The 26,858-nt window shown below is 39.3% G+C and overlaps 1 protein-coding gene across 12 annotated transcripts in view; it reads right to left on the bottom strand.

Moving 5' to 3' along the window:
• The window catches only part of Agmo (alkylglycerol monooxygenase), a 302,211-nt gene that overhangs the window by 151,238 nt on the left and 124,115 nt on the right, over nt 1-26,858 (bottom strand). For all 12 annotated transcript variants that reach the window (XM_076550758.1, XM_076550753.1, XM_006983948.4 and 9 more), the window contains exons 6-10: nt 16,149-16,215; nt 13,056-13,121; nt 12,884-12,963; nt 9,494-9,628; nt 7,826-7,942 (exon numbers count right to left, since the gene is read on the bottom strand). In XM_076550758.1, the coding sequence (XP_076406873.1) occupies nt 7,826-7,942; nt 9,494-9,628; nt 12,884-12,963; nt 13,056-13,121; nt 16,149-16,215 (465 nt within the window). The remainder of the gene's footprint in view (nt 1-7,825; nt 7,943-9,493; nt 9,629-12,883; nt 12,964-13,055; nt 13,122-16,148; nt 16,216-26,858) is intronic.

Consider the following 26,858-nt stretch of genomic DNA (forward strand, 5'->3'; position numbering starts at 1 on the left):
AGCTTCCAGATAAAATCCAGCTTGATTTCTGCATTTCCTATGAGTATAATTTTCTGCTGATTGATTGGTTGACTGGTAGATTCAATCAATTTTCTAAGTTGTTTAGTCTGGAACACCCTATATAGCCCACACCAAATTTCAACTCTTGGTTCCTCTGCCAGGTCTTCCTGAGTACTGGGATTAGAGATGTGCTCTATCACATCCTGGTCCCTGCTTGCCATCTGTAAGTCATTTAGAAGTGTAAGTCTTCCTAACAATCTTATTCCCCACTCAAGGCTGTTTTTATCTACTGTGCCTTCTACTTAGAATGACTTCCTTCATGATCCTTATTGCTCATTTAATTCAGATCTTTATGCAAAAATGTGTCATCATCCATCCATGTAAAACATATAACACTTCACCCCTTTATAATTACCTACTTCACTGTCTGTCTTCTGACTTATGTCTTCTGTGTACCTACATCTTCTGTGAATCCTCTGTTCCTTGTCCATCTCCTCTCACTAGAAGGTGTGCTTTTTTCATGGCTGTGTCTCAAGAGCCTAAATCCTTGACACATAGTACTCAATATACATTTGTTGAAAAACTAAGCAAAGAAGTGTGTACATTTGCATTTAATACTAATGCCTTAATTACACAAAATTAAGTAAATAATTACTATATTCAACTTTAATACTAAATTAAGCTTTAATACAAATCCAGTTAAACCATTTAATCAGAAATTTAACATTAAGATATTAAATTATTTTAAACATTAATTATTTAAAATACTAAATAACTTAATATTCACTTATGCAATCCTTAAAGGGACACAAATATTCTAAAAATGTTTGACACTAAAAATGTGAAAAGGCTTCAATACCAAACAATTGAGTCTGACTGCATCAAATTTATGTTAATTAAGACATATAACCATTTGATCTTCTCATTCATACATAGTCCTTCTAGAAATATCTAGGGTGTGTGTACTGCATGTATTTATGACAAATATGTAGAAGAGACTGTACAGGAGGACAAAAGCTCCGTCACTGAGTTCACACCACCTAATTCCTATTCATTATGAACAAATCCATAGACCTGCTAGATGAGACCAAAAGGGGAAAACAATAGCAGTTATCTATTTTGATCAATTTATGTTACAGTCTCCTGAATTTCAAGGATTATATGAGTCACATCTTGTTTATTCACTTTGCATGACAATTCTATTATTTTTCATAGGATTCATTCCAATTTAACACTATCTACTGCTATTCACATCAAATAATCTATACCTAAAGTGTTAAAATAGAATTATTCTAAATTACATTTGACTTATTATTATTTACCATAAAAATACACAAGGAAGTTTTTTTAATCTTTAGAGTAGCCCCCGCCCAAAAAAGCCATAACTTGCTTCAGAGATAAACATTTTGTTTTCATATAGTTCTCAGCTAATAAATAAATGTTAATGCAAAAATTGTGCAATTAGACTTTGAACGTCCAAAGCTGATGAAAAGGCTGCATTTGCAGTACTGGAGAGATGCCTCCACAGTTAAGAATGTGGGAACTCAGAGACTATGACAGATGCACAAGTCCTGACAAGTGCCAACGTTAAGATAGGGAATCTGGGTTGGGTCTCACATCTACCCAAGAAGTTGTCTACAAATGATAACCAAACAGGAACATCTGTTTTCTCCAGTGGAGTCTTACTGTGTCTCTCAGCCACACTCTAGTGCAGGCTATCTCCACATGATAACCCCACATGAGCATCTGTTCTCTCCAGTGGAGTCTTGCTGTGTCTGTCAACCACACTCTGGTGCAGGTTTCCTTGCCTGGAGTGGTTTGCCTCACAGAAACTCGGTGGTGCTTCTGTGCACTTCTGCTTCTTTTTGCTTCACTTTGGCATATTTGTGTTTTGTCTTATTGATCACTTGCCTGTTTCTTTTGATTGTGTGTGTGTGTGTGTGTGTGTGTGTGTGTGTGTGTGTGTGTGTGTGTCTTACTCCCAGTTTTGGTTTGGAGAGCATGCTAACGTAGCCCATATTTCTATGTCAAACATTTGTTAATAACATCATCCCATGAAGTGGACCCTATCAGGTTAAGAATTGATCTCACAATTACTATAACAAAATTTAAGGTAAAGTCTGTGGGTCTGACCACTAAACACAGTAATTAAGTGGCTGCTGCACCAGGTTCAGGGAAAGCAGAATGTGCCTCTCACAAGTTTCTGGTGGTCATCACGTTAAATTTTTGACTCCAAAAGTTATTCATGCAGAAGTTGCACATTTAAAATAAGTATTTATCTGCTCTAGTATTTAGATAAACAGAAAAGCCTCTGCTATCAAAGCAGGCTCCCCATCCCCAAGTCAGTCAGAATCTTTCTATGTGATTATGGTCTATGGTAGATGAGGCTAAAACAAAATAGTGCAGATGGATTTTAAAGTCTTCATATGTCTTTGGAAATTCCCATACTAGAAAGGCATTATACAATTTTGCACAAATGCAAGCTTTCTGAGTCATGTAGCAAGTGTTTAGTAAAGAAAAACATATGTGGGAAATAAATATGTCCTTCCAAATTAATTAGTGTTAGGAACAAAGCTGTCCCAACTCCAATTTCAGCTTGAAAAGGATTTCAACACTAGATAATTCTCTTTGCCTATCAACTATAGCAGCTTTTTCTATACATTTCTTATGATAGGAGAGAAATCTGAGTTCCAAATATGTCTCTTAATATGTATAATGCCTGCCTAAATTTTACCTAAGAACAACTCACATGTCCCCAAACATTTAAATCTGTTGATGAATTTAATATTGAGGATGCCATTTCAAAACCAAAATTAAGGCCCACATTTCTTGAAGTAGATAAATTTCCAGTTTTAACTTTGTAAATAAAGAGTAATACAGATATGAAGAATAAAGAAATACTGTAAACTGTACTTGATATTGAACAATGTTGAATACAATCAACAGTTTGATATTTTTATGGAGATGGTCTAGGGTTTTTTTTTTTGGGTTTGCTTGTTCATTTTAGTCTTATGTACATATCTTAAGTCTATTACTGTTCATACAACTTAGTCATATTTTGGTTGAATAAAAGTTAATGTATTTAACAATATAACTGATGATAGACAAATTCTATGATCCTTGAGGAGATGATTCCAACTTATGCTACTATAACAATGAGCTTCTGTGTCTGTGGACTCTCATTCACCTGACCACAGAATGAACAAACTCAGGGAAATATTCTGTTTGTACTGAATATATGCACAATGTTTTAGTGTCATTGTGCTTTAAGTGGTGCAGGACAGATAAGTACAAGAAATCTAGAAATCATTAAAGTATAACGAAGGATGTGCTTACACTATATGAAAGTACCATGGGACAAATGTAATGGATTTGACTACCCTTGAATTTTGGTAGTTATGGGGTGAGAAAAAGGTACTGGAATCAGTTCCCCTGGATACCATGGAAAGATTATATGCAATTTAATCATTTAGGAAGGTTGATGTTTATGTGTGACTGCTAAAATTAAGGTAGTTCACATTGCCATTTTGAAAGTCTTACTGATGCAAGAAACTGGATGATTTGTTGACCTAATGACAAGCCCTTGGTTTCATTATTAGTTTTGGAATATGTAACAAAATCTTAACAGTAGGCAAGTATGCACTCAGTCATTATATTTTCAGGATACTTTTTCATATAATAATTGTTTTTATTTTCATTTCAAGAAACAGAATCTAGATTTAAGTCATTGTTTTCTGCTAAAACTAATAAAGTCCACTCTATTTTTCTATAACCTTCCTTATATTCTAAAGTGAAGTCATTAAAAGATGGATTGTCTACTAACTTTTAATGAAAAAAATGAAATAATTCAGAAATGTATATGGGCAACACCAGAAGTTATGGTCTTTAAATTGTGTTAAATAAACATTGTCTCTTTCCATCTCTTTAGAAGTTGCAGCAAATTTCCTTAATTTAACTGGGTGCCTTGTGGCATATGCTATTGGTTCCTCACCCAGAATGTGTCTCTCATTCCTTCTATGGAAATAGTTTGCTGATTCTGCTAAGTCTGGCAGGTGCTGAGAGGAAAAGTGAGCATGCTGTCCTGGGGGCAGCATCCCACTTGGTGTGACTCTCACTCTCCTGGGGCACTATCACACTTGGTGTGACTCTCACTCTCTTGGGGGCAGCATCCCACTTGGTGTGACTCTCACTCTCCTGGGGCACCATCACACTTGGTGTGACTCTCACTCTCCTCGGGGCACCATCACACTTGGTGTGACTCTCACTTTCTTCGGGGCACCATCACACTTGGTGTGACTCTCACTCTCCTGGGGGTACATCACACTTGGTGTGACTCTCACTCTCTTGGGGGCAGCATCACACTTGGTGTGACTCTCACTCTCCTCGGGGCAGCATCACACTTGGTGTGACTCTCACTCTCTTGGGGGCAGCATCACACTTGGTGTGACTCTCACTCTCCTTGGGGCAACATCACACTTGGTGTGACTCTCACTCTCCTCGGAGCAGCGTCCCACTTGGTGTGACTCTCACTTTGTCTAACCCTGACCTGGTACTAGTTACTGGTTTAGTACAGGCGGGGGAATGACACCTGCATAATGAAACATGAAGTTTATTGACAAGAAATTTTGAATATGTCCCACAAATTATAAAATGAAGGCAACAAGATAGTCTATGAGAATTCAATTTGTTGTCTTTGGCAAACTAAATCACAGCACATTTTATCAGTTAATAAAGAATACTTTTAAAATACAAATGCAAACCACATTCATGGCTAAATAGGATGTATATATGAGTATATCCTATTGAGAATATATGTTTTCATGTGTACGTATGTGTGTATGTCAAGCACATGTTGAATTTGCCTCCTCAACTCTATTTTTCTTTTTCTATGTATTTTTACAACTATTTTTCTTCCAAGTCTTCTTGTTCCCTCTTTCAGAACATGAGGATCCTACAGTTGACCCTGCTGGGTTCCCCTTCATAAAATACATTGAATTCAAATCTCCAGCATGATTCTACTGGCAAATTTGGAGATGTACAAATGAATGCTTGACTCCATCTTACATAGTCACACCTGAGTTTTTGTATGCCAGTACTTAAAGCTGGAGTGGCTGGTAGCCATCTTGGCTCATACAGGAGCCTTTACACTAAGAAAATACTAAGGAAAGCAAGGATCCTGATAAATGGAACACTGAGGAGGCAACCATGCCAAAGGTGTAATTGGGTGAGGCAGTGAGCTCTCCTGGACTGTATCCCTGTCATATAAACAATGAATTCTGCTCACCGCATTCAACACCCTATTTCAAATGGAATTCTATATTCATAATTCAATATCTAAATTGTATAGACCCTATAGAATTGTTTTCAGTGAAATACTCTATTGATACATAATTATTTAATTACATGGGATTTAGATAATGATATTATCTAACAATAAATAGTCAGTAGGACTAGTTCTCAGTGCACATTATTTATTTATTTCAGCTGATCATGTGATTTTCAGAAGAGTTTCAGATATCTTAGCTTCAAACAGGGTTCACAGGGGCTCACAGAGACTGAAGGGGCAACCACGGAGTTTTGTACGGGTCTGAGCTAGGCCCTCTGCATATATGTTACGGTTGTGTAGCTTGGTGCTCTTGTGAGACTCATCACAGTGGGAGCAGGGCTTGTCTTTGACTCTTGCTTGCTTTTGGAAACCTTTTCCTCCTACTGAGTTGCCTCATCAGGCCTTGATATGAGGTTTTGTGCCTGATCTTATTGTAACTTGTTACCCTTTGTTAGGCTGATATTCCTGGGGGGCCTCCCCATTTATGAAAAGAAATGAAGGGGTGGATCCGGGGGAGAAGGGAGATGGGGGGACTGGGAGGAATGGAGAGAGGGGAAACTGTATTCAGGGTGTAATATATGAAAAGAATAAATTTACACACGCACACACACACACACAAACACACACACATACACACACATATGATATATCTTAGTTTCTTTAAAACTTAGTCTGTTAGTCCAAACAATTTTACTTAGTATTTTGATTACATTAATTTTTAATACTCTGATAGTTTGATTCTGTGGTTGTAGTTCAAGCTTTGTTCTGTTTTCTATTTTCCTTCTACTATGATTTTGTGATTAGTACATTTTAACAGTCAGTTTGTAATTGCTGGAATGCTATATCCTGACTTAAATTTATGTATTAGTTGGAGGAATAATTTTAATGTTTTTAGGTACCTGAACTCTGATCTGAGACCAGCTTAAAATTTATTATTATCTGGAATTTATCCAGTGCATTGTTAGTATAAGCTTCCATCCAGTCATGTGTAAAGATGAGACAGTTAAAATTCTCAAAAGTAGTCAGTCCTGAACATATACATACAAGTAACTTCAAATGGACTCACCAGGGTATAGTTAGGAATATGTGTATATACACACATACATACATGTATACAAACACACGCACACATTCGATATCAATTAATGAAAAAAGAAGCCATGAATTTGAAATATAATGGAGAAGATTTTATGGGAAGTGTTGGAGGAAAGAAAGGGAAGGGATAAATGTTGCAATTGTATCTCAAAAATAAACCAAATCTCAAAAATAAACCAAAAGAAAAAAGAAAACATTTTTTCAGGATTTTTTTTCCCCTACCTCCCCAAAGCTAAGTGTAAGACTCCAAATCTTCCTTTGAATATTTTTTTCTTCATTAGTGTTTTGACCTCGTTTTCCTGAAAACGTTTTAAATTTTATTTTGGAGTCAGTTACTTTATCCAGTTGTGTTGTCTGGCTGGGCTGACCCAACAGTCCACAAGCAATTGCAGTTGCCCCGACTGAGTAAGCTACACCCCCTCACCTGCTTCTCTGTTCACGTTTCCGCAACCTGTTTAGTGTCTCAGAGATTCTGCATATTTTGCTATCTCTTTTGTGCAATGGAGGAGATATTTTTGTACATTTAATCCACAAATTGTAGAAGTTCTGTACATCTTAAAAGTAGATATATACATAAGCCTACCACAATACAAGGAATAGAATTGCTTTAAGGCATAGCCATTATTTGTATAGAGTAATTGTGACAACCTTAACACCCTTAACTCTGAGATTATTTTCTGAGATTTACATTTTCTTTGTAACAAGGATTAATTCAGGATCTTTTTTCCTGTTGTATTTTACCTACTATTAATTTAGTTACCTTATTACCGTTATCTACCTTTTTTAGAGTCCTACACTTTTGTGAAAAACATATTATGAATACTTCAATGAAACAAAGAAAATTGACTAAAATAATTATTTTATCATTTTCACAGTTTGCAATCCATTTTTTACTTGCTTTTGGTTACTTTTGTTTTCTCCAGAAAACAAGTATAGATAATGCTCATTAGCTAAAATATGCTTATTGCTCATCACCTCTTAGTGCACCCACGTTTAAGTTACCAAAGTTTGGGTATTATGTACATTTTAGAGAAAAAAAACATAAAAGCTGAAAACCTTTCAATGGAAATTCTCTAAACTCAATTTATCAAGTAATTGTCTAAATATATTAGGTATCTTGAAATTGATAGAATATATAGCAAGTAATCTCTTATTTACAATTTAGACAGGTGTCAAAACATTTGATTTTTATTTCATATAGCAGCACATGGATACAATTAATCTGTTTACACTTAATAGTCTTAAGGAAATTAATTTGCCTACTTAAAATGTGTGGTGTTTCCCCCAAAATTAAAGCAATTATGAAGAAAAACAGATCATAGTCACAAAGGAAGAGCTTATTTTAATTTTTAAAAAATTGACAGATTATTTTTCATATACGATATTAAAATTGATGCTACCTACCTCTGCGTTTGCAAAGGTCTCTTCATAAAAGGCCAGCATCACTGCAAACTGCAGGACAGTGTACATCTTTAAAAGCTGGGATGCTGCTGATGACAAGGGGACCTCCTGACCTGTGACCTAGTAGACAAGAAGGACACTTGCCTTTACTCCGCCATGGCGCCTTTCTCTGCCTGAAATTCACACTGCAGGAAAAGACTAGTCACAGCAAAAGGAGTTTGATATCTTTGCTCCAGAAGGACTCTGACATTCATTTCCTTAGCTAGAAAATTGTCTGAAGAGTATGACACCTGCTTCTTGATGCAGTTCTGATTCAGTCTTCCTTAAATAAAAACATCATAGCTGCTTTGTATATATTCATAATTGTAATAGCCAAGAAGAAAAAATTAGAACCATTCACATCTAAAAATATGTTCAGGAACATACCAAGAAATTGAAGGCATGTGAATCTGGACAGCATAGGTAACCATGACTCAACATCAAATAGTATTTCATTAAAACAACTTTCCTAAACTACTAAGATTTCTAGAAGTACAGGGTGCTATATTTTTCTTTAGATAAAGCAGATGTAGGCATTCATATAATTTAAAAATATTTACTTTGGCTATTCTGTTAAAAAAGGAAAGAAAAGTAAAACCCTCCTTCCTAGGCATTTTAAAGAAGAAATAATCGATGTATTTTTCACATTTATCAAGCTGACTAATTATAACTAATTATGGATGTAAAATATATGTAAGTCAAGTATTTAAAAACAACAAAATATTATTCAGATAAAATATTCTTTAAGACATCACATGTTTTTATCTGAAATACCATCTTGTAAATGACAATTGACTCTTCCAATTGCTTCTGTACTTGTATTTGTGCCCTTTATTTGATAAAGAAACAGCATATATCATGAACTATTGAATAGAAATCATATTTTTCACCTAGAAGAGAATTTCAGATTTAAATTAAATTTTTCTTGGTTTTATAAGCCAGATGCTAGTGCCACATGCCTTTAATCCAGCACTCGGGAGGCAGAGACAGGAAGATCTCTGAGTTATAGGCCAGCCTGGTCTATAGGGTGAGTTCCAGAACAATCAAGGCTACACAGAGAAACCCTGTCTCAAAAAACAAAAGCAAAAAAGAATTTCTTAGCTTTTTGTATTAAATTTCTATATTTCTTTTTCTCATGTTTTTTTCAAGTTATTTCTATACTTAATATTTCTGTTCTAATATCAAATAAATTAAACCATGCTTTGTCAAAGCAATTTCACTGCCATGATGTGACTTTATAATTTTTACTTAGGGGACTTCATTTTGTCACAAGTGAAATTAAGAATAAACCTGATTTCTAAAGCTCTTTCCATCTCTCAGGTTCTGGGACTGTGTATGGGAGGACATACACCTTTGTTACTCACCAGAGGAGGCTCTGGCCTGTGGGCTTGAAAGGTTCTGAAAGTAGTTTCAATTGTTCTTCTTCCCAAATTATACTCCCTGTAATGAATCAGTGCCCTCCTAGAAGGCAATGCCCTTCTTAATCCACCTCCAGGGTGGTATATCCTCATTACGCTATCCATTTACATTGGCTGAGGTAGCATCGTTTTATAGTATCACACGAAGATAGCACACATGTAGACTGGCTGCATATCGAGCCCCACCGCATCCTCTGCCATGACCTCTACTTACCTCCGGAATTTCTTCACTTAGGCCAAGTCTTGGTTTACCTGGACCCCATCCTGGTCCTTTAAATAGGACAGAAAACTTATGGAAGAATCCAGGTGTAGCCCAAAATGTATTCCATATATAGAGTAAATGGTGAAACTTGGAAAAATAAAAAAAAAAAAATACATGTATAGTTTACTCTATGTAAGAGAAGCATAACAGATAGCATTAAGTATAGCTCATTATATACATCATTATATTGTTCTTTGTAATTTTCATATTTTCTTTAATATATACCATGCATGAGAAGATAGATAATATATTGATATGCAATCACATTCTGTTTTTTAATTAATTCTATACATCTTATATACCTTTGGTGTGTTAGGAAAATCTTTGAAGCTAAATGAAATTATAATTTTATTTTAAAATAAAGAGAACATAATTGATTACAAAATCATCAAAGTAGAGTAAATAAGTTATGAGACTGCATCAAATAACATTAACTAGCTTGTGTGAAAGCAATAACCTGTCTACTGACTCCTTCCCTCACATCTTACTAGATGGGTATTACAGTAGAACATGGAAGCATCATAAGACTGCCGATCTATTTAAATATTTTTAAAACAATGCTTTATTGTGTTACTAATATGATATTAACAAAATATATTCACACACATTTCAGTTTGTAGAGTTCCAAGTATTAAAAAACTCATACTCTGTCACAAAAAAGAAAAGGCTTGGTGACTGAAGGAGACTTTTACAATGAGTGTTACAGCAGAAAAATGCAGTCTTTAAATAGCATTCATTTGACATACACAGAAGTTTAAAAACATGCCCACATATAAGTGCCCAATAAATTTTAACTGTAAGGCATTTCACACAAGTGCCCATAATGCACCACAGGATTAAACATATTCATAGGATTTGGGCATCAGCTTCAAACTCTAAATGTGAGGGGTTTATTAAGTATAGAAATGCATTAATGGAAAGAAAAGCTTTTGCTCTCAGAATTTGTGGTCTTGCTGGTATTTTAGCAGTCCCTGGATGAATTTAAATTGCTAGGTTTAGAAGAATAGATTTTATAATTACTTGAAATATTCCAAGAATCAACCTGAGTTATTATAGGGCTTAATGGAGAAGTTTCTGAGGACGAGGTAAATGTTAGATGAATGCTTAGCCTGGGGATTTTCAATACTAGTAATACAGAAATTAGGATGTTTAGAACTTCCAACATACATTAAAATACTAAATCATTTGGTTATGTTGCAAATGGACTTCAATTTTATTTCTACAAATCTGGATACTACCCATGAGCAGTGTATCATAACAGCTTAATGACATTTTCCTAGTTTACTTGGTTTCCAATCCCCTGGGACTTGGGGTCTTCCAAAAGAGAGCAGAGTGGTCTACATCTAAAAAAAGCAAGCATATCCCTGTCTCTTGTAGGGAAAATTCCAAGTTCCTTTGCAGGTAATAAAATAAGCAATTTAGCTCTATTCAAAGGGAAGTCACTGAAAATAACAAATTTGTGTGTTATAAAATCCCAATTATCATAACTTGCTGACTTGACATTTCTGACTAAAATGAGCACATAGGAGAATAAACCTTAGACCCACACATGACAACTACCATGCTGAAGAAAACATTTTGAAAGGTAGATACCTGGAAGCTTAATACTTGACTTAATGAGCAATGTCATTAAGTGTCTCCCCTAGGCACCTAGTCAATTCCTACTCATTCATCTAACTGTACTGTAGTGCTTACAACATCCATTCACTAACCATTTCTCATGTATGAACCCTTATCCTCAAAAATCATATATTCCCAAAGCCTTGCTTCCTAAAGTGTTATGTATCCATTAACAATATTGACATCACCTATAATCTATTCCAAATAGTCCACAGTGCTGCTAAACAAAACCTGGACTTCACAAAGATGCTCTCATGGGTCACACTGGCATCAGGCTTGGAAAGCTCTGTCCTAGAGAAATAGGGTGGACTTTTATATTTCTCTTTACTTATTCATATTAAGGAGAAAATCTGCCTAAAGTTAACAAAGAGGGCCTTTCATGAATATTTTCTAAATTGGTGATAATTTAATAGAACTGGTTGTAAAGATTTGAAAACTTTTATTATGTGTCTCCTGAGAGACACATCCTGTTGCTAGTAGAGCCTGGGGTAGAGATGGAAAAAGATGTGCCATGTAGTAGAAGAGAGAGAGACAGAAAGAGAGAGAGAGAGAGAGAGAGAGAGAGAGAGAGAGAGAGAGAGAGAGAGAGAGAGAGAGAGAGAGACAGAGAGATCAGCAATCTTCTTTTCAACTGTGGACGCACAGAAATGACTTTGAATGTAGAAATGATGGCATTTGACCAAAGCTGGTGTGTGAAGCCACAGTCAGGTGAGGAGTAGTTTAAATGAATTAAGCGAGCCTTGGTCTTGGCTTCCTAGGGTAAATTTGCAGCTGTCAATTGAATCTGGAATTACTTAAACTCTCTGAGCCTGTGTTTCTCAGGCTAGAAGACAGAAATCAAAGAGCGGCTTCTTCATGAGGTACTACTGACGGTGAGCGAACGGCTTTGTGTTTGCAGGTACTTCACACAGAAGGGATTTAACAGATGTAGAGCATTCTTCTGTCTCAATGTCGTGTGCAAACTTGAGTGGGTTGTGGAGCAGGCCCAACAGGAGCCTGTAATTTTGTTACTTCCGGTACATAGCAACCACCCAGCCCAGCGCACAAGTCTGTCACTGGCTGAGCATCACAGCTTTGAGAGCATTCTTATCTTTCCCTCATTTGTGATTCCATAACCCCAGGAGACTCTGTGGTAATCTGATGCTGACACACTGGAACTTTGCAGACATTCTTCATTTCTCTAGTGCAGACCGCTAAGGCCAGTGAGGAAGCAATAGCACATGTCTAACAGAAAATTGGTCTGCTCCACCAAGTCTTAGCAGGAGGGCCTCACTGATGGATAACGCTCCTTGACATCCAGTTCTGAGACAAGAAGGGTAAAGGCCTCATGGTGAATTTCTAACCAGAGGTTGAAGGCTTGAAGCAAATATTTTTCTTACTGTGGGATCAGCCTTAATTACATGTTGTACCACTGTTCCTGAATACATGAATATATTTCAGGTCTATTCTGAGAAAGAACATGTTTCTTAAAGAACCACTTTTTTTTTTTTTTTGCATTTGAGGTATTAGACACATTTGAAAATTCTTATAATAGGTTTTAATGAATTTTACCCATCTGACTCAAGTGTTACTTAACTGCTAAAGTTATTTCAAATTCTTTTATAGGTAAAACATTTTTCCACAGCAATGTAATGTGCTTCCATCTACAATAACCATTTTCCTCCTAAACATAAACTTTGTGAAATTCTATGCATTCAGAAAGAACAGGGCTGAATGAATTACCTGAACTTTGAATGGCTCAAATGTATCAATGGGGTGCGTTAGACCGTATACAACCCGTTCATTCTCTGCTTCAAAGGTCCCTGGAAGACAAGCATTACACTATGATTACTGATTTTCGACCATTTCCAAAGCAGCCTAGTGAGCTGTTTTGATGGCTGTGCGTTTCACTTACCAAACATTCTGTCCCAGATAATCAGGGTGCCAGCGTAGTTTTTGTCGATACAGTAACGATTTCTGCCTGTGAGACGAAATATTAAAAGTAAATTTTCAAATACATGAAAATGAGCTTCTGGAACATTTATTCCTCTTGTTTTAAAAAATACAAGAAAAAGCCAAGCAGTAAAGTAGCTCTCGAGATGTCTTCTCCCCAGGCTTACACAAATCACCAGAAGCAAGTGAGGACAGTTGAGAGGGACGGAGGGCAACTGGAGTTGCCCAGAGAAGACCACAACAATTGCTTGTTCCGTGCCAAGCAGTCAGCCTTGACAACACACAGACAAGGAACTTAAACAGGCTGGGCAGCCATGTTTAAGAATGTGCATACACATACATCATATATTGCAGAGAACCATGGAGTTGGCCTGGCCTAGCTGCCTTGAGACACAGGTCAGAGGTTTTTCAGGTTACAGTCCATGGCTTCTGGGGCACAGTGTGCCTTCCAGTTAGTTCCTGAGAGACTGATGCACTCCCTCAGGCAGTGAAGCATCTGTCTGTTCCCTTAGGAGTCAAGGAAGCAAGGAAGCTTGACAGGACAATTGCTCTTAGACATTAGTCTTGTCTACCCTGCATGGCTCACAAACGGTGTCCTGGCATCTACAACTGTATCGATCCTGGCGATTACCATTGTATCTGTTTCTGATAAAGGTATAAAAAGTCTGATTGCTCTCAATGAAACTGTCACAGCCTCAGTTGTCCTGTGGCCCCTCCAACTGGCCTGATTTCATTCCTCATGACCATATCAGGTGACCTTAGCCTAGTAAGTAAGCACAGGCACTTATAATATATCATATATCAAATGTATATGCAAACTGTAATAATTAGTGAAAAAAGAGACCATGAATCTGAAGGGGAACGGGGAGGAGTATGTGGGAGTGTTTGGAGGGAGGAAAGGGAAGAGTGAAATATAATTATATTATAATCTCAAAAATTAAAAAAAAATCTTAGATTTTATTTGCAGTCTCATTTTAGTTATTTTCTAGCTAACTTTATAAAAACAATAGTTTTATTAATTTATGCACATTTTCCCAATGTTTTAGTTAAATGTCTAGATATAGTCACATTACTTCATAAAACTAACAAATAATTGAAAATCACATTGTTTAGAGGAAAGAAACAAGGGGATGAGATGGAAATGTATGTATTGGGGGTTTTGGGGTCACTGACTGTTCTTACAGAGGACTGAGGTTCAGTCCCCAGCACCCATGGTGGCTTCCAGCTGTCAGCAGGTGCAGTTCTAGGGCATTGACACCCTCTTCTGTCCTCTGGGGGACTGTGCGCATGTGCTACACAGGTGGAGATACAGGCAAAATACCCACACACAAACTATAGTAACAAAAATAAATTTTTAGAAAGGAAATGTATGTATTTACCTTTAATTTTTTAGTATTATTTTTAGTCTTGTTCTCTCCTGATGTTTCAGAAAGAAAATTAGCACACTATTTCACTATTTTAATAATAAAAGATATAATTAAAAATTAAATTACTCTTGGAATTACAACTCTTAGTAATATGTTAATTTTCCAGATCCCCAAAATCTAAATTACAATTTAAACTTAATGTAAGTAACTGGCAACGGTTTTTATTTTATGTATTTTAAACCTGAAACAGGTACAATGATGTAAATGTTACTAAATCTGAAAAAAAAAGGAGTTTTAGTCTACTAAACCATGTATCTGTATCTGTGTACCCACTTTTGTGCAGGCCAGCATGGGAACCTAAGTTCACCCATAATCTAAACATGGTTCTCCACTGAAGGGAGTGTTGGCAATGTCTGTAAACGTGACAGGTCATCACATCAGAGGAGGGCACAGACCAAGCAGGCATCATCAGGAACTCCGCTAAGCATCCTACAGTGCCCGGGACAGCTTTCAACACAAAGTTCTGGTCCCCAAGGACAGGACACGACTGATGCTGACTAGGTCTGACTGAAGGCTGGGGAATTGGAAGGTGAGGTGAAGAAGAAGAAATGACCAGCTGTCATTTTTTCAGTGTGTTCTCCTCTTTACAGATTTTTCTGTTTATGTGGAGGAATCCACAAGAATCCTACACTCCCTTGCTAACTGTTCCCAGGGGAGGAGAGTACTGAGTTTGGAAGAGCTTGATCCCCCTCCTATGCTGTTGTGGCCCCTGCCTGAGAAAGGGGGAAGTTCCCCTTGAGAGGGCTGTAGTGTTCTAAAACTGCCTGTGAAGGCGGAGGCGTAGCACAGCACGAGACAGCTTTCCTTCCTTCGTCGTCCAGTGCCCACAGCATTACGCCCCTCAGATTTATTCACCCCGGTGTATATGGAGGTGGCGTGGACAATCTCACTGCTACGTGAAGAGTCTATTATGTACTCATCCACGCTGCAGCTCATACGCATTCCAAGTTTACTATTTTCCCGTCACAAATAATACACGTTCTTAGTGGTTCCTGTGTTGCCCAAATAAAACACATTTTGATTTTCACTGAACTTGGTACCTCTATGTCTTAGGCACTAGCCATGTGGAGTCCTCTCGTGGGGCCACTGCGCATGTGCTGAGTTAGACAATGAACTTAGGTAGACGAAAGTGTTGGTTTTTAGTTTTTTTCCAAGTCCCAGTATGCATTCTTTAAGTTTTTAAAAGGAGCTTGTTTGTTTTGTTTTGTTTTGATTTTGTGATTGGCTTCTCCTGTTTTATTTCCTGGAGTACACATATTAAAAAAAAATAAAAGCTTCTTTCTAATCCCACTATTTTTCAAGACTAACAATTTCAGCGTAGACAGGGCAGATCTGCAGCACTGAGTCAGAGTAAGCTACAGAGGCCTCTTCAAGATGTGAACGTTCCTATCTAGCTGTTTGGCTCACTTCCCAGCTGCCACTAGGGAAGATGGGAAGCAGTTGAGAAAGCAGTTCAGAGCACTGGGCCATGCTCTGAAGCTGAGGCTTCCCTTCATAGAGGAGGGAAACAGTACTTATTTATACAATGTCTGCTAATAGCACAAGCCATGTTTTTACTAAAGTAGCCCCAAAACGACACTGCCAGTTTTAAAGAAATGATGGAAGGAAAAGCCACAGAACTGCCTTACCATGGTGAACCCGGTGATGGCTAGGAGTGTTAAGAATCAGTTCCAAGGGGCCGAGGCTTCTGACGACCTGTTCATAGCAAAAGAGATAGCCACACACATCGTTATCCCTGAATATGTCTGTGTATTGCACAAACACATGACATTCACATGGGAGATGTGGTACAGAAGGCTTCAAACTCCTTCTACCCCTGGGGCACCCCAGGAAGGCAGTGACCTTGAAACTGTTCTGATGTGTGGTGTGGCAGTAACAGGCTCCCCTGACTCAGTTCACTGGCCAGAGTCTCACACTTTCCTGTGTCATTCCAGGAACACCAGCTATGCTCTTTGTAATTCAGTGCCAGCATCTCTAGAATCAAAACAGTAACAGTGCTATAAAACAATGTCATTCCAGACTTCTAAGTGTGACTGTATCTTGCATTCACTACAGCTAATGGGAAAAACAGCCACTATCAATCATGACATTGATGCCAACTGGCATGTCAGTGGCACAGAGAAAGAACAGGATGATGGACTTAAGAGCCTGAACTGCCTGTGACACAGCAACAAAATGTAACATGGGCATATTATTTGGATACTTACCTGAAACAAACAATCATAAACATTATCTTGTAGGTGATGAGAGGATTAGCAGATAAAACCATTTTACTTAGAGTGATAATGGCGTTGGCATTGGGTATGAAATTGCAATGTTCCAGTAGCTTAACTGATGAGACCAGGACTTTACTTGAAAATATTTTGGTAATGAAAATAGAGAGAAAAGCAGAATGATTGACAGAAATGAATAAAAATCTCTATGTTTAATAGAAGCAACAAGGACAAATACATGGCTCTTCCTGCTTTTCTGAATTCTTGACGAAAATGAAGATAAAAGTATACAGAAAAGAATTTATAGTATATCAATATATGACAATGTTTGTTAAGCCAGTTGAAAGATTTAACAGATGTCTAAATTCAGAAATATACTTCTATTTATTCATTTATTTATTTTGAATTATGCATATTTGTATGTGTCTTAGTATGATTTGTGCATCAAAGTGCCACACGCAAGTAGGTCAGCAGAGGATGCTGGATCCCCTGGAGTTGTAGTGACAGACAGTTTTCAGCCACCAGACCTGGTGAAGAGCACAAATTCAGGTCTCTGCAATAGAGTGCATGTTCTTAACCACTGAGTCATCTTCCCAGACCCAGAAACGTACTTCTTAGTGGAAATTTTTCCTCCACAAGGATGTGTTTTGCTTTATTTTATTAGTCTTTAATGTTAAAAGTACAGCTTTGCAGTTGTTCTGTAGATAAAAGAGGCTGGGCTGGCCCACACTGTTCTGAACTGGTGATTTCACAGAGCCTCCTGACGTTGAAGCTGGAAGCTCACTAGCAAATAGCCACCTGTACCCTCCACTGCACAGGCACCCACATCCTCTCCATGTTGTCTGTTATTTACAGGCCTGACAGGGAGTCCTTGCCTGCACCATTGCTGCTGTTTTCTTAGGGGTTCTCAGCTTCTGTCTGAAATGGACAGATGTCTGCATGCAAAAGAAAGTGAATTATTACATGCCGTGTGCTAATTTAGATTTTCCTAGGTTCCTCCATCCCTCCCCTTGTTTCTTCCTGCTTTTCTCTCTTCAGCCCTACTCTCCTCTCCATAAGGTTATTAGATGACAAAGATGTTTGGAGCTATAACAGTGCTGTTACTGGGTGTGAATGGAGTTATAGTGGTGCTGTCATTGGCTATGAATAAAGTTCCAATGGTGCTGCCCTTGGCTGTGAATGGAGGTACAATGGTGCTGTCCTTGGGTGTGAATGGAGGTTAATGGTGCTGTCCTTGAGTGTGAAAACCCATTTGATTTTTACAGGTATGGTACTGAGAACCCTGTGACACAAACACTAGAGTCAGGCCCCTCCTCTTCCTCTTCTCTTATCTCCTTCCTCCTCCCCTCCTTTTTATGATTCCTTCCTTTTTTCCCTTTCTGCCATCTGTCCTTCTTGTCCATCTATCTTTCTGTCTTTTTTTTAAATATCTGGCCTAGGGTGGGGCGCAGTGTCCTATCCACCTATTTTCTGGTTATTTCTACAAGAATTGTATTTTAATCTCTGAACCCAACTCCTTTTCCTCATCAGAACAGAGGAATCCATTTCTACATTAAAGGCTGTGTTTCTTTTGTAAATAATTTCAGCATTTTCATATACTTTGACTCTACGTCTTGTATTTGTTAGAATATAGTCCTGTGAAATAAAGCATAAGACTATTGTCTCACAAATATAGTGTTACTCACTGGGGATTGAGAAGGAGCAGTGTGTTTTATTACTTAAAGCCTATCACTACAGCCTGGTCTACTGGTGGAAAACTGTGTACAGGAGGGTGGTGATGGCCGGAGGATGGGAGAGTGAGCTCCTCAGCATTCAGAACATTACAAACTGATGCTTTGGTCTCTACAGAGAACCAGATGGGAAAGGAGAAAGCCATTTCACCCCTGTTTGTCTCTCTGGTGCCCAACATTTGCTACAAAAACAAACAAGAAGAGGGGTGGAAGGGACTACACTAGGCGGCTTCTGGTGACCAGATGCTTTTCTGAGCTCGAGTCCTGGCATGTGTGCAACTGGAGCCAAAGCCACACGAATGAGTGCCTTCAGATGACTGGAGTCTGGGCTGTGCGGCCGGCTTTTTTTTTTTTTTTTTTTTTTTAAATGTCAAGTTCTTTCCCTTAGAAAAACCTTTTGCTCCTTTAGGCTAAAACATGGTGATATCACTATTGAAAGCTCCTTTTAAATTTTTTTAGGAAAAAGCCAAGTACAACACAGTCCACCACAGTTAAATTCTCTGGTACTGTGCCTATGAGTACCGTGGAGCTGAGGGAGACCACCACAGGGCCGATGATTCATCATTCAGACAACCCGGTCAGAAGCGCCCATTGTAACAAACTCTCTGATTCAAAGTCATGGAGAATTCATTAATATTTAATAAGAGCTGAGCGTAACGATTTAATTATCACCCACTTTTGCAAATTCAGCCATTTAGCAATGCTACCACATCTAGGTGGGATTCACTTCCTGAAAACATGTTAGTTACTCTGGGAAAATTGGACCTATTCTAAATTTTAGAAGATGTTGTCTTAACTTATTAGATATAAATGAGTTATCTGAAAATACATAATTTTACAATTATAGTGCTTAAATATAGTGTAAGTCAATAGTCTATCATGAACAAAAAGAGCATTAGAATGTGAAATTCTGGGGGGCTAAATCAATACTCTAAATTCTAGAAGGTAATGATAAACCTTGAAGTCTTTCTAATTTCACTTAAAGAAGGTTTCTGCTTTCTCTCTTATCTCTTTGAATCACATATAAAATGATTTTCCATCAAGTAAAATGAATTTTGACCTGTGTCACTCTAATAGGAAGGGACAGCTAATTTCTTGACTATATTGGAGTGAAAATAACTGAACTACTTTGAAAGTTTTCTACTTTTACAAAGACTTCTCTCACCACTTGTGATTCTTAGATCATTAAAGAGATGCACTTGGTCTTGTAATAGTTTGCTTTGAGTTTTATGATCAGCAACGTGGGTGCCCAGGAAAGCCTTGGAAAAGCCTCAGAAGGTCAGAAATACTTTGATGTTTTGCATCAAATTTCATGATTATTTTTCTGGGGAGGAAATATTGTTTTTATCATAGGCTTGAAAGAGGAATATAAATTTTCAAATATTAATCCCACACCTAAGCAGAGATGACTGTTGTTTATTTCCCATGCCCTTCCTATTTGTATTGTGTTGTTAGTTTCCACATCATCAAAACTTGGGTGGGAATTTCTTTCCCAGACTTCAAAAAAACAAAACAAAAAAAAACTTAACCATCTTTGCTTATTCTTGAAATCATTAACTCTTGTAACTAGACCATTATATAGGACATTTAATTTGCAGAATAAAAAAATATAAGTGCGTAGATAGTAAAAACTAAGATTTTTGTGAATTCTATAATAAATTAGGAAGCAGACTTTGTCTGTCAGAAGTGCTTTGACTCATTTGTTAGGCTAGTAACAGGCTCCTTTCTCTACAGTCACAGGCCCTTCCTTCCTCTACAGTCACAGACCCTTCCTCTACAGTCACAGGCCCTTCCTTCCTCTACAGTCACAGACCCTTCCTCTACAGTCACAGGCCCTTCCTTCCTCTACAGTCACAGGCCCTTCCTTCCTCTACAGTCACAGACCCTTCCTTCCTCTACAGTCAAAGGCCCTTCCTCTACAGTCATAGACCCTTCCTCTACAGTCACAGACCTTCCTTCCTCTACAGTCACAGACCCTTCCTCTACAGTCACAGGCCCTTCCTTCCTCTACAGTCACAGACCCTTCCTCTACAGTCACAGACCTTCCTTCCTCTACAGTCATAGACCCTTCCTCTACAGTCAAAGGCCCTTCCTCTACAGTCATAGACCCTTCCTCTACAGTCACAGACCTTCCTTCCTCTACAGTCACAGACCCTTCCTCTACAGTCACAGGCCCTTCCTTCCTCTACAGTCCAGACCCTTCCTCTACAGTCACAGGCCCTTCCTTCCTCTACAGTCACAGGCCCTTCCTTCCTCTACAGTCACAGACCTTCCTTCCTCTACAGTCACAGGCCCTTCCTTCCTCTACAGTCACAGACCCTTCCTTCCTCTACAGTCACAGACCTTCCTTCCTCTACAGTCACAGTCACAGACCCTTCCTTCCTCTACAGTCACAGACCCTTCCTCTACAGTCACAGACCTTCCTTCCTCTACAGTCACAGGCCCTTCCTTCCTCTACAGTCACAGACCCTTCCTCTACAGTCACAGGCCCTTCCTTCCTCTACAGTCACAGACCCTTCCTTCCTCTACAGTCCAGACCCTTCCTTCCTCTACAGTCACAGACCCTTCCTTCCTCTACAGTCACAGACCCTTCCTTCTCTACAGTCACAGGCCCTTCCTTCCTCTACAGTCACAGACCCTTCCTTCCTCTACAGTCACAGACCCTTCCTCTACAGTCACAGGCCCTTCCTTCCTCTACAGTCACAGGCCCTTCCTTCCTCTACAGTCACAGGCCCTTCCTTCCTCTACAGTCACAGGCCCTTCCTTCCTCTACAGTCACAGACCCTTCCTTCCTCTACAGTCACAGGCCCTTCCTTCCTCTACAGTCCAGACCCTTCCTTCCTCTACAGTCACAGACCCTTCCTCTACAGTCACAGGCCCTTCCTTCCTCTACAGTCCAGACCCTTCCTTCCTCTACAGTCCAGACCCTTCCTTCCTCTACAGTCACAGACCCTTCCTCTACAGTCACAGACCCTTCCTTCCTCTACAGTCACAGGCCCTTCCTTCCTCTACAGTCACAGGCCCTTCCTTCCTCTACAGTCACAGTCACAGGCCCTTCCTTCCTCTACAGTCACAGACCCTTCCTCTACAGTCACAGACCTTCCTTCCTCTACAGTCATAGACCCTTCCTCTACAGTCAAAGGCCCTTCCTCTACAGTCATAGACCCTTCCTCTACAGTCACAGACCTTCCTTCCTCTACAGTCACAGACCCTTCCTCTACAGTCACAGGCCCTTCCTTCCTCTACAGTCCAGACCCTTCCTCTACAGTCACAGGCCCTTCCTTCCTCTACAGTCACAGGCCCTTCCTTCCTCTACAGTCACAGACCTTCCTTCCTCTACAGTCACAGGCCCTTCCTTCCTCTACAGTCACAGACCCTTCCTTCCTCTACAGTCACAGACCTTCCTTCCTCTACAGTCACAGTCACAGACCCTTCCTTCCTCTACAGTCACAGACCCTTCCTTCCTCTACAGTCACAGACCTTCCTTCCTCTACAGTCACAGGCCCTTCCTTCCTCTACAGTCACAGACCCTTCCTCTACAGTCACAGGCCCTTCCTTCCTCTACAGTCACAGGCCCTTCCTTCCTCTACAGTCACAGACCCTTCCTTCCTCTACAGTCCAGACCCTTCCTTCCTCTACAGTCACAGACCCTTCCTTCCTCTACAGTCACAGACCCTTCCTTCCTCTACAGTCACAGTCACAGACCCTTCCTTCCTCTACAGTCACAGGCCTTCCTTCCTCTACAGTCACAGACCTTCCTTCCTCTACAGTCACAGACCCTTCCTTCCTCTACAGTCACAGGCCCTTCCTCTACAGTCACAGGCCCTTCCTTCCTCTACAGTCACAGGCCCTTCCTTCCTCTACAGTCACAGACCCTTCCTTCCTTTACAGTCACAGACCCTTCCTCTACAGTCACAGGCCCTTCCTTCCTCTACAGTCACAGGCCCTTCCTTCCTCTACAGTCACAGGCCCTTCCTTCCTCTACAGTCACAGACCCTTCCTTCCTCTACAGTCACAGGCCCTTCCTTCCTCTACAGTCCAGACCCTTCCTTCCTCTACAGTCACAGACCCTTCCTCTACAGTCACAGGCCCTTCCTTCCTCTACAGTCCAGACCCTTCCTTCCTCTACAGTCCAGACCCTTCCTTCCTCTACAGTCACAGACCCTTCCTCTACAGTCACAGACCCTTCCTTCCTCTACAGTCACAGGCCCTTCCTTCCTCTACAGTCACAGACCCTTCCTTCCTCTACAGTCACAGGCCCTTCCTTCCTCTACAGTCACAGTCACAGACCCTTCCTTCCTCTACAGTCACAGGCCCTTCCTTCCTCTACAGTCACAGTCACAGACCCTTCCTTCCTCTACAGTCACAGGCCCTTCCTTCCTCTACAGTCACAGGCCCTTCCTTCCTCTACAGTCACAGTCACAGACCCTTCCTTCCTCTACAGTCACAGGCCTTCCTTCCTCTACAGTCACAGGCCCTTCCTTCCTCTACAGTCACAGACCCTTCCTTCCTCTACAGTCACAGGCCCTTCCTTCCTCTACAGTCCAGGCCCTTCCTTCCTCTACAGTCACAGGCCCTTCCTTCCTCTACAGTCACAGGCCCTTCCTTCCTCTACAGTCACAGGCCTTCCTTCCTCTACAGTCACAGGCCCTTCCTTCCTCTACAGTCACAGGCCCTTCCTTCCTCTATAGTCACAGGCCCTTCCTTCCTCTACAGTCACAGGCCCTTCCTTCCTCTACAGTCACAGGCCCTTCCTTCCTCTACAGTCACAGGCCCTTCCTTCCTCTACAGTCACAGGCCCTTCCTTCCTCTACAGTCACAGACCCTTCCTTCCTCTACAGTCATAGGCCCTTCCTTCCTCTACAGTCACAGGCCGTTCCTTCCTCTACAGTCACAGGCCCTTCCTTCCTCTACAGTCACAGACCCTTCCTTCCTCTACAGTCCAGACCCTTCCTCTACAGTCACAGACCCTTCCTTCCTCTACAGTCACAGACCCTTCCTCTACAGTCACAGGCCCTTCCTTCCTCTACAGTCACAGGCCCTTCCTTCCTCTACAGTCACAGACCCTTCCTTCCTCTACAGTCACAGGCCCTTCCTTCCTCTACAGTCACAGATCCTTCCTTCCTCTACAGTCACAGGCCCTTCCTTCCTCTACAGTCACAGTCACAGACCCTTCCTTCCTCTACAGTCACAGGCCCTTCCTTCCTCTACAGTCACAGGCCCTTCCTTCCTCTACAGTCACAGGCCCTTCCTTCCTCTACAGTCACAGACCCTTCCTTCCTCTACAGTCACAGGCCCTTCCTTCCTCTACAGTCACAGATCCTTCCTTCCTCTACAGTCACAGGCCCTTCCTTCCTCTACAGTCACAGTCACAGACCCTTCCTTCCTCTACAGTCACAGGCCCTTCCTTCCTCTACAGTCACAGGCCCTTCCTTCCTCTACAGTCACAGGCCCTTCCTTCCTCTACAGTCACAGACCCTTCCTTCCTCTACAGTCACAGGCCCTTCCTTCCTCTGACAGTCCAGGGGTAATAAATACATCCAGGACAATGGAGTTGAAAATCAGAAAAGTAAGAGCAAGCATAACAATCAATCAAATGTTTCAGCAACTAAAAGTAACAGTCAAAATGAAGGCGAAGTGGAGATAAAGACCAAAATCAGAGCAATATAGGACAGGGAAGGGCTAAGTGGTTAATGGGCTAAAGGGCTGATTGTCATGGGCAGGTGGAGCCTTTTAATAATGCTGGGATTCTTAGAACAGAAGTTTGAGACCAACACGAACAAGTGAATTCCTGTGTCACCTGGCAATTTGTAAGTAATTTCTTGGAAATCCTTACATCCTACTATTCACAATCAATGTCTTAAACAGATAAAAGTTTGACAAGCCTACTGTTTTGTCTAAGTGAACAGTCTGGATTGATTTTACTGTGGTGAAATAAAATGCATAGGAAATCCACTAATTAAATGCTTATCACTAGCTAATCATATGTTTCCCATTTTCTGACTGTCATTCATAACTGAAAAACATTGCCTTTTTCAATTCAAACTGAAAAGTCACTTGGAATAGGAACTATGTTTAAGAAATTTGTATTCACAGTAATTGTCCTATTTTAAATTATTTCATAGGGAGCTAACTTATTCTGTTCTATGTAATTATTAATTATTTTAAAATATTCTTTACAAATGATTACTGGAGTCTATATTCATTGTTCAGTAATTAAGAAGTAAAAGAAGCTGTTAACATGGGCAGTGGTGGCACATGCCTTTAATCCCAGCAGAGGCAGAGGTAGGTGGAGCTCTGAGAGGTCAAGGCCAGCCTGATCTACAGAGTAAGTTCCAAAACAGCTAGAGCTACACAGAGAGAACCCTGTCTTGAAAAACCAAAAACAAACAAACAAAAAGCTTCTAACACATTGAAATTGAAAAGCATCGCTTTCAGCAAAAATATTGTTAATTTATTACAAATTAATGCATTAGCATTGCTCAGAAAATTGCATTTTCTTGCCTCAGCCCAACGAGAAGTTAGAAAATAATAATAATACTTTCTAATACTTTTTAAATCTTAAAGCAAAATGCATATTTCTCCTTTGTTATCAAATTTCAGAAGAATACGAAGAATATTGCATGATATTTCTATCTTTCAGGTTTTATATCTGCAAATGGCTGTTAAGATAATAAAATTTTGACTTGAAAATCCATAGGGATATGTATAACCATTTTTCAGGAAGAATTCATGAGGCAATGACTCATTTTAAAGTTATTTCCAAATAAGAGATGGTTACAAATAATCTGCCTTCCTGTGTGAGAAGAAAAACATCTAATGGGGAAAATCTGTTCTGAGAAGCTCGTGGGTTTTTTGTTTTTTTTTTTTTTTTGGTTTGGTTTTGTTTGCTTTGGTTTTGTTGTTGTTGTTTTTTAGAATTCTCCACATAAAACTGACTGTGCAGCAATTCGATAGATCCTGAGGAGAGCCGGGCGTGAGTCAACAGACATCTCCATCACAGGAGCGATGGCAGCTCTCAGATGAGTGTGGCTTAGAGTGGTGTTGTGGATGGCAACTGCTCAAGACTTAGGGCATCATGCGTGATTGATGGGCCAGAGACCCAGATCACCATGGGTCTCCTCATTCCAATGCATCCAGTACGAGAGGAATACTGTGTCAGTCCCTTATGCATTTATCATCTGTCATTTATCATCATTGTTATGTTTTATTTAACAAAGAAATATACACCCTAAGTGCAACTGTCAATGGAAAAATTTCTCAGGTAAAGCAGTGGTAAGACTCCATGGAGCTCAAACTAAAATTAAATTATATTGTAATGACTTTTTTCTTCATAGCCAATTTAATACCACCCTCTTCCTCCTGTTGTTCACACTCTTCCGTCTGTCCTTTTTGCTTATTAATTGCAGGTAGCAATCTATGCATGAATGATTAAACATTTGTACATATAAATGTATATAATACCTATAAAGACTTTTTATAATTTTATATATTACTTTGTGTATCTTCTTGAAACATGAATTGCTATTAATATCTCTGTCACCTTTGAACAGTCATTTTTATTCCAGTTTACAGATACAAAACATGAAGAATGCATGTGTCGATGTACATATGTATGTTTTATGTTTTCCTTTATTAAATATTAAATATATTAAATATTCAATATATTCTCAAATACCAAATGATTATTACTTTAAGTACTAAATTACCCATAAGCATGTTCTATGCACACTATAAACAATCAAAGCATTAAAATCTTATCAGAATCTTGTGTTTAAAGTGATTTTCATATTTAACTGAGCAAGACCTATCATAGCGTTCCTACAGTCTATGTCTCATGAATTGCTAAGAAATTCACAGGTTTTTAGGAGTGAAATAAAACAAACCTACACAGGAACTTCACAAGTGAAGTTTGTTTACAAGACTAAGTAACCTCCAATAGAAAGTTAAAATTGTGATACAAAATATTAAAAATAATGAGTTGCTTTTTCGTTCTCTCTTTGGACAGATAAGAAAATCACTTATCTTGTTTTCTTTTCAATGACTACTGCATATTTGATTGATTTAAATTTATACTCAGTTTGAATTCATAGTTGGCACAAGCATTATCTAGTAAGAAGTAAACTGCATTCTTATCCAGATGTCAATGTGAAAAAACTTGTAGTAAAGATGTGTGTTCTAAAATAGCCACACTGACTTAGAAGTCTTTGCTCACTAACTTCTTAATGGGCCAGGAGGCCATCGACATCAGCTTCATCCGTTCTGTGCTTCTTTGGTACACAGGGAGCTTGCTCCAAGATTTCTCATGAGGACACGGACCATGGCAAAGGAAACCACACTGTAGTGTCTCAGAATTTAGTGATTTATTTCAAATGAGTGATGGCATAAAATGCTG

The sequence above is a fragment of the Peromyscus maniculatus genome, chromosome 14, assembly GCF_049852395.1.
Source record: "Peromyscus maniculatus bairdii isolate BWxNUB_F1_BW_parent chromosome 14, HU_Pman_BW_mat_3.1, whole genome shotgun sequence".
NCBI lineage: Eukaryota > Metazoa > Chordata > Mammalia > Rodentia > Cricetidae > Peromyscus > Peromyscus maniculatus.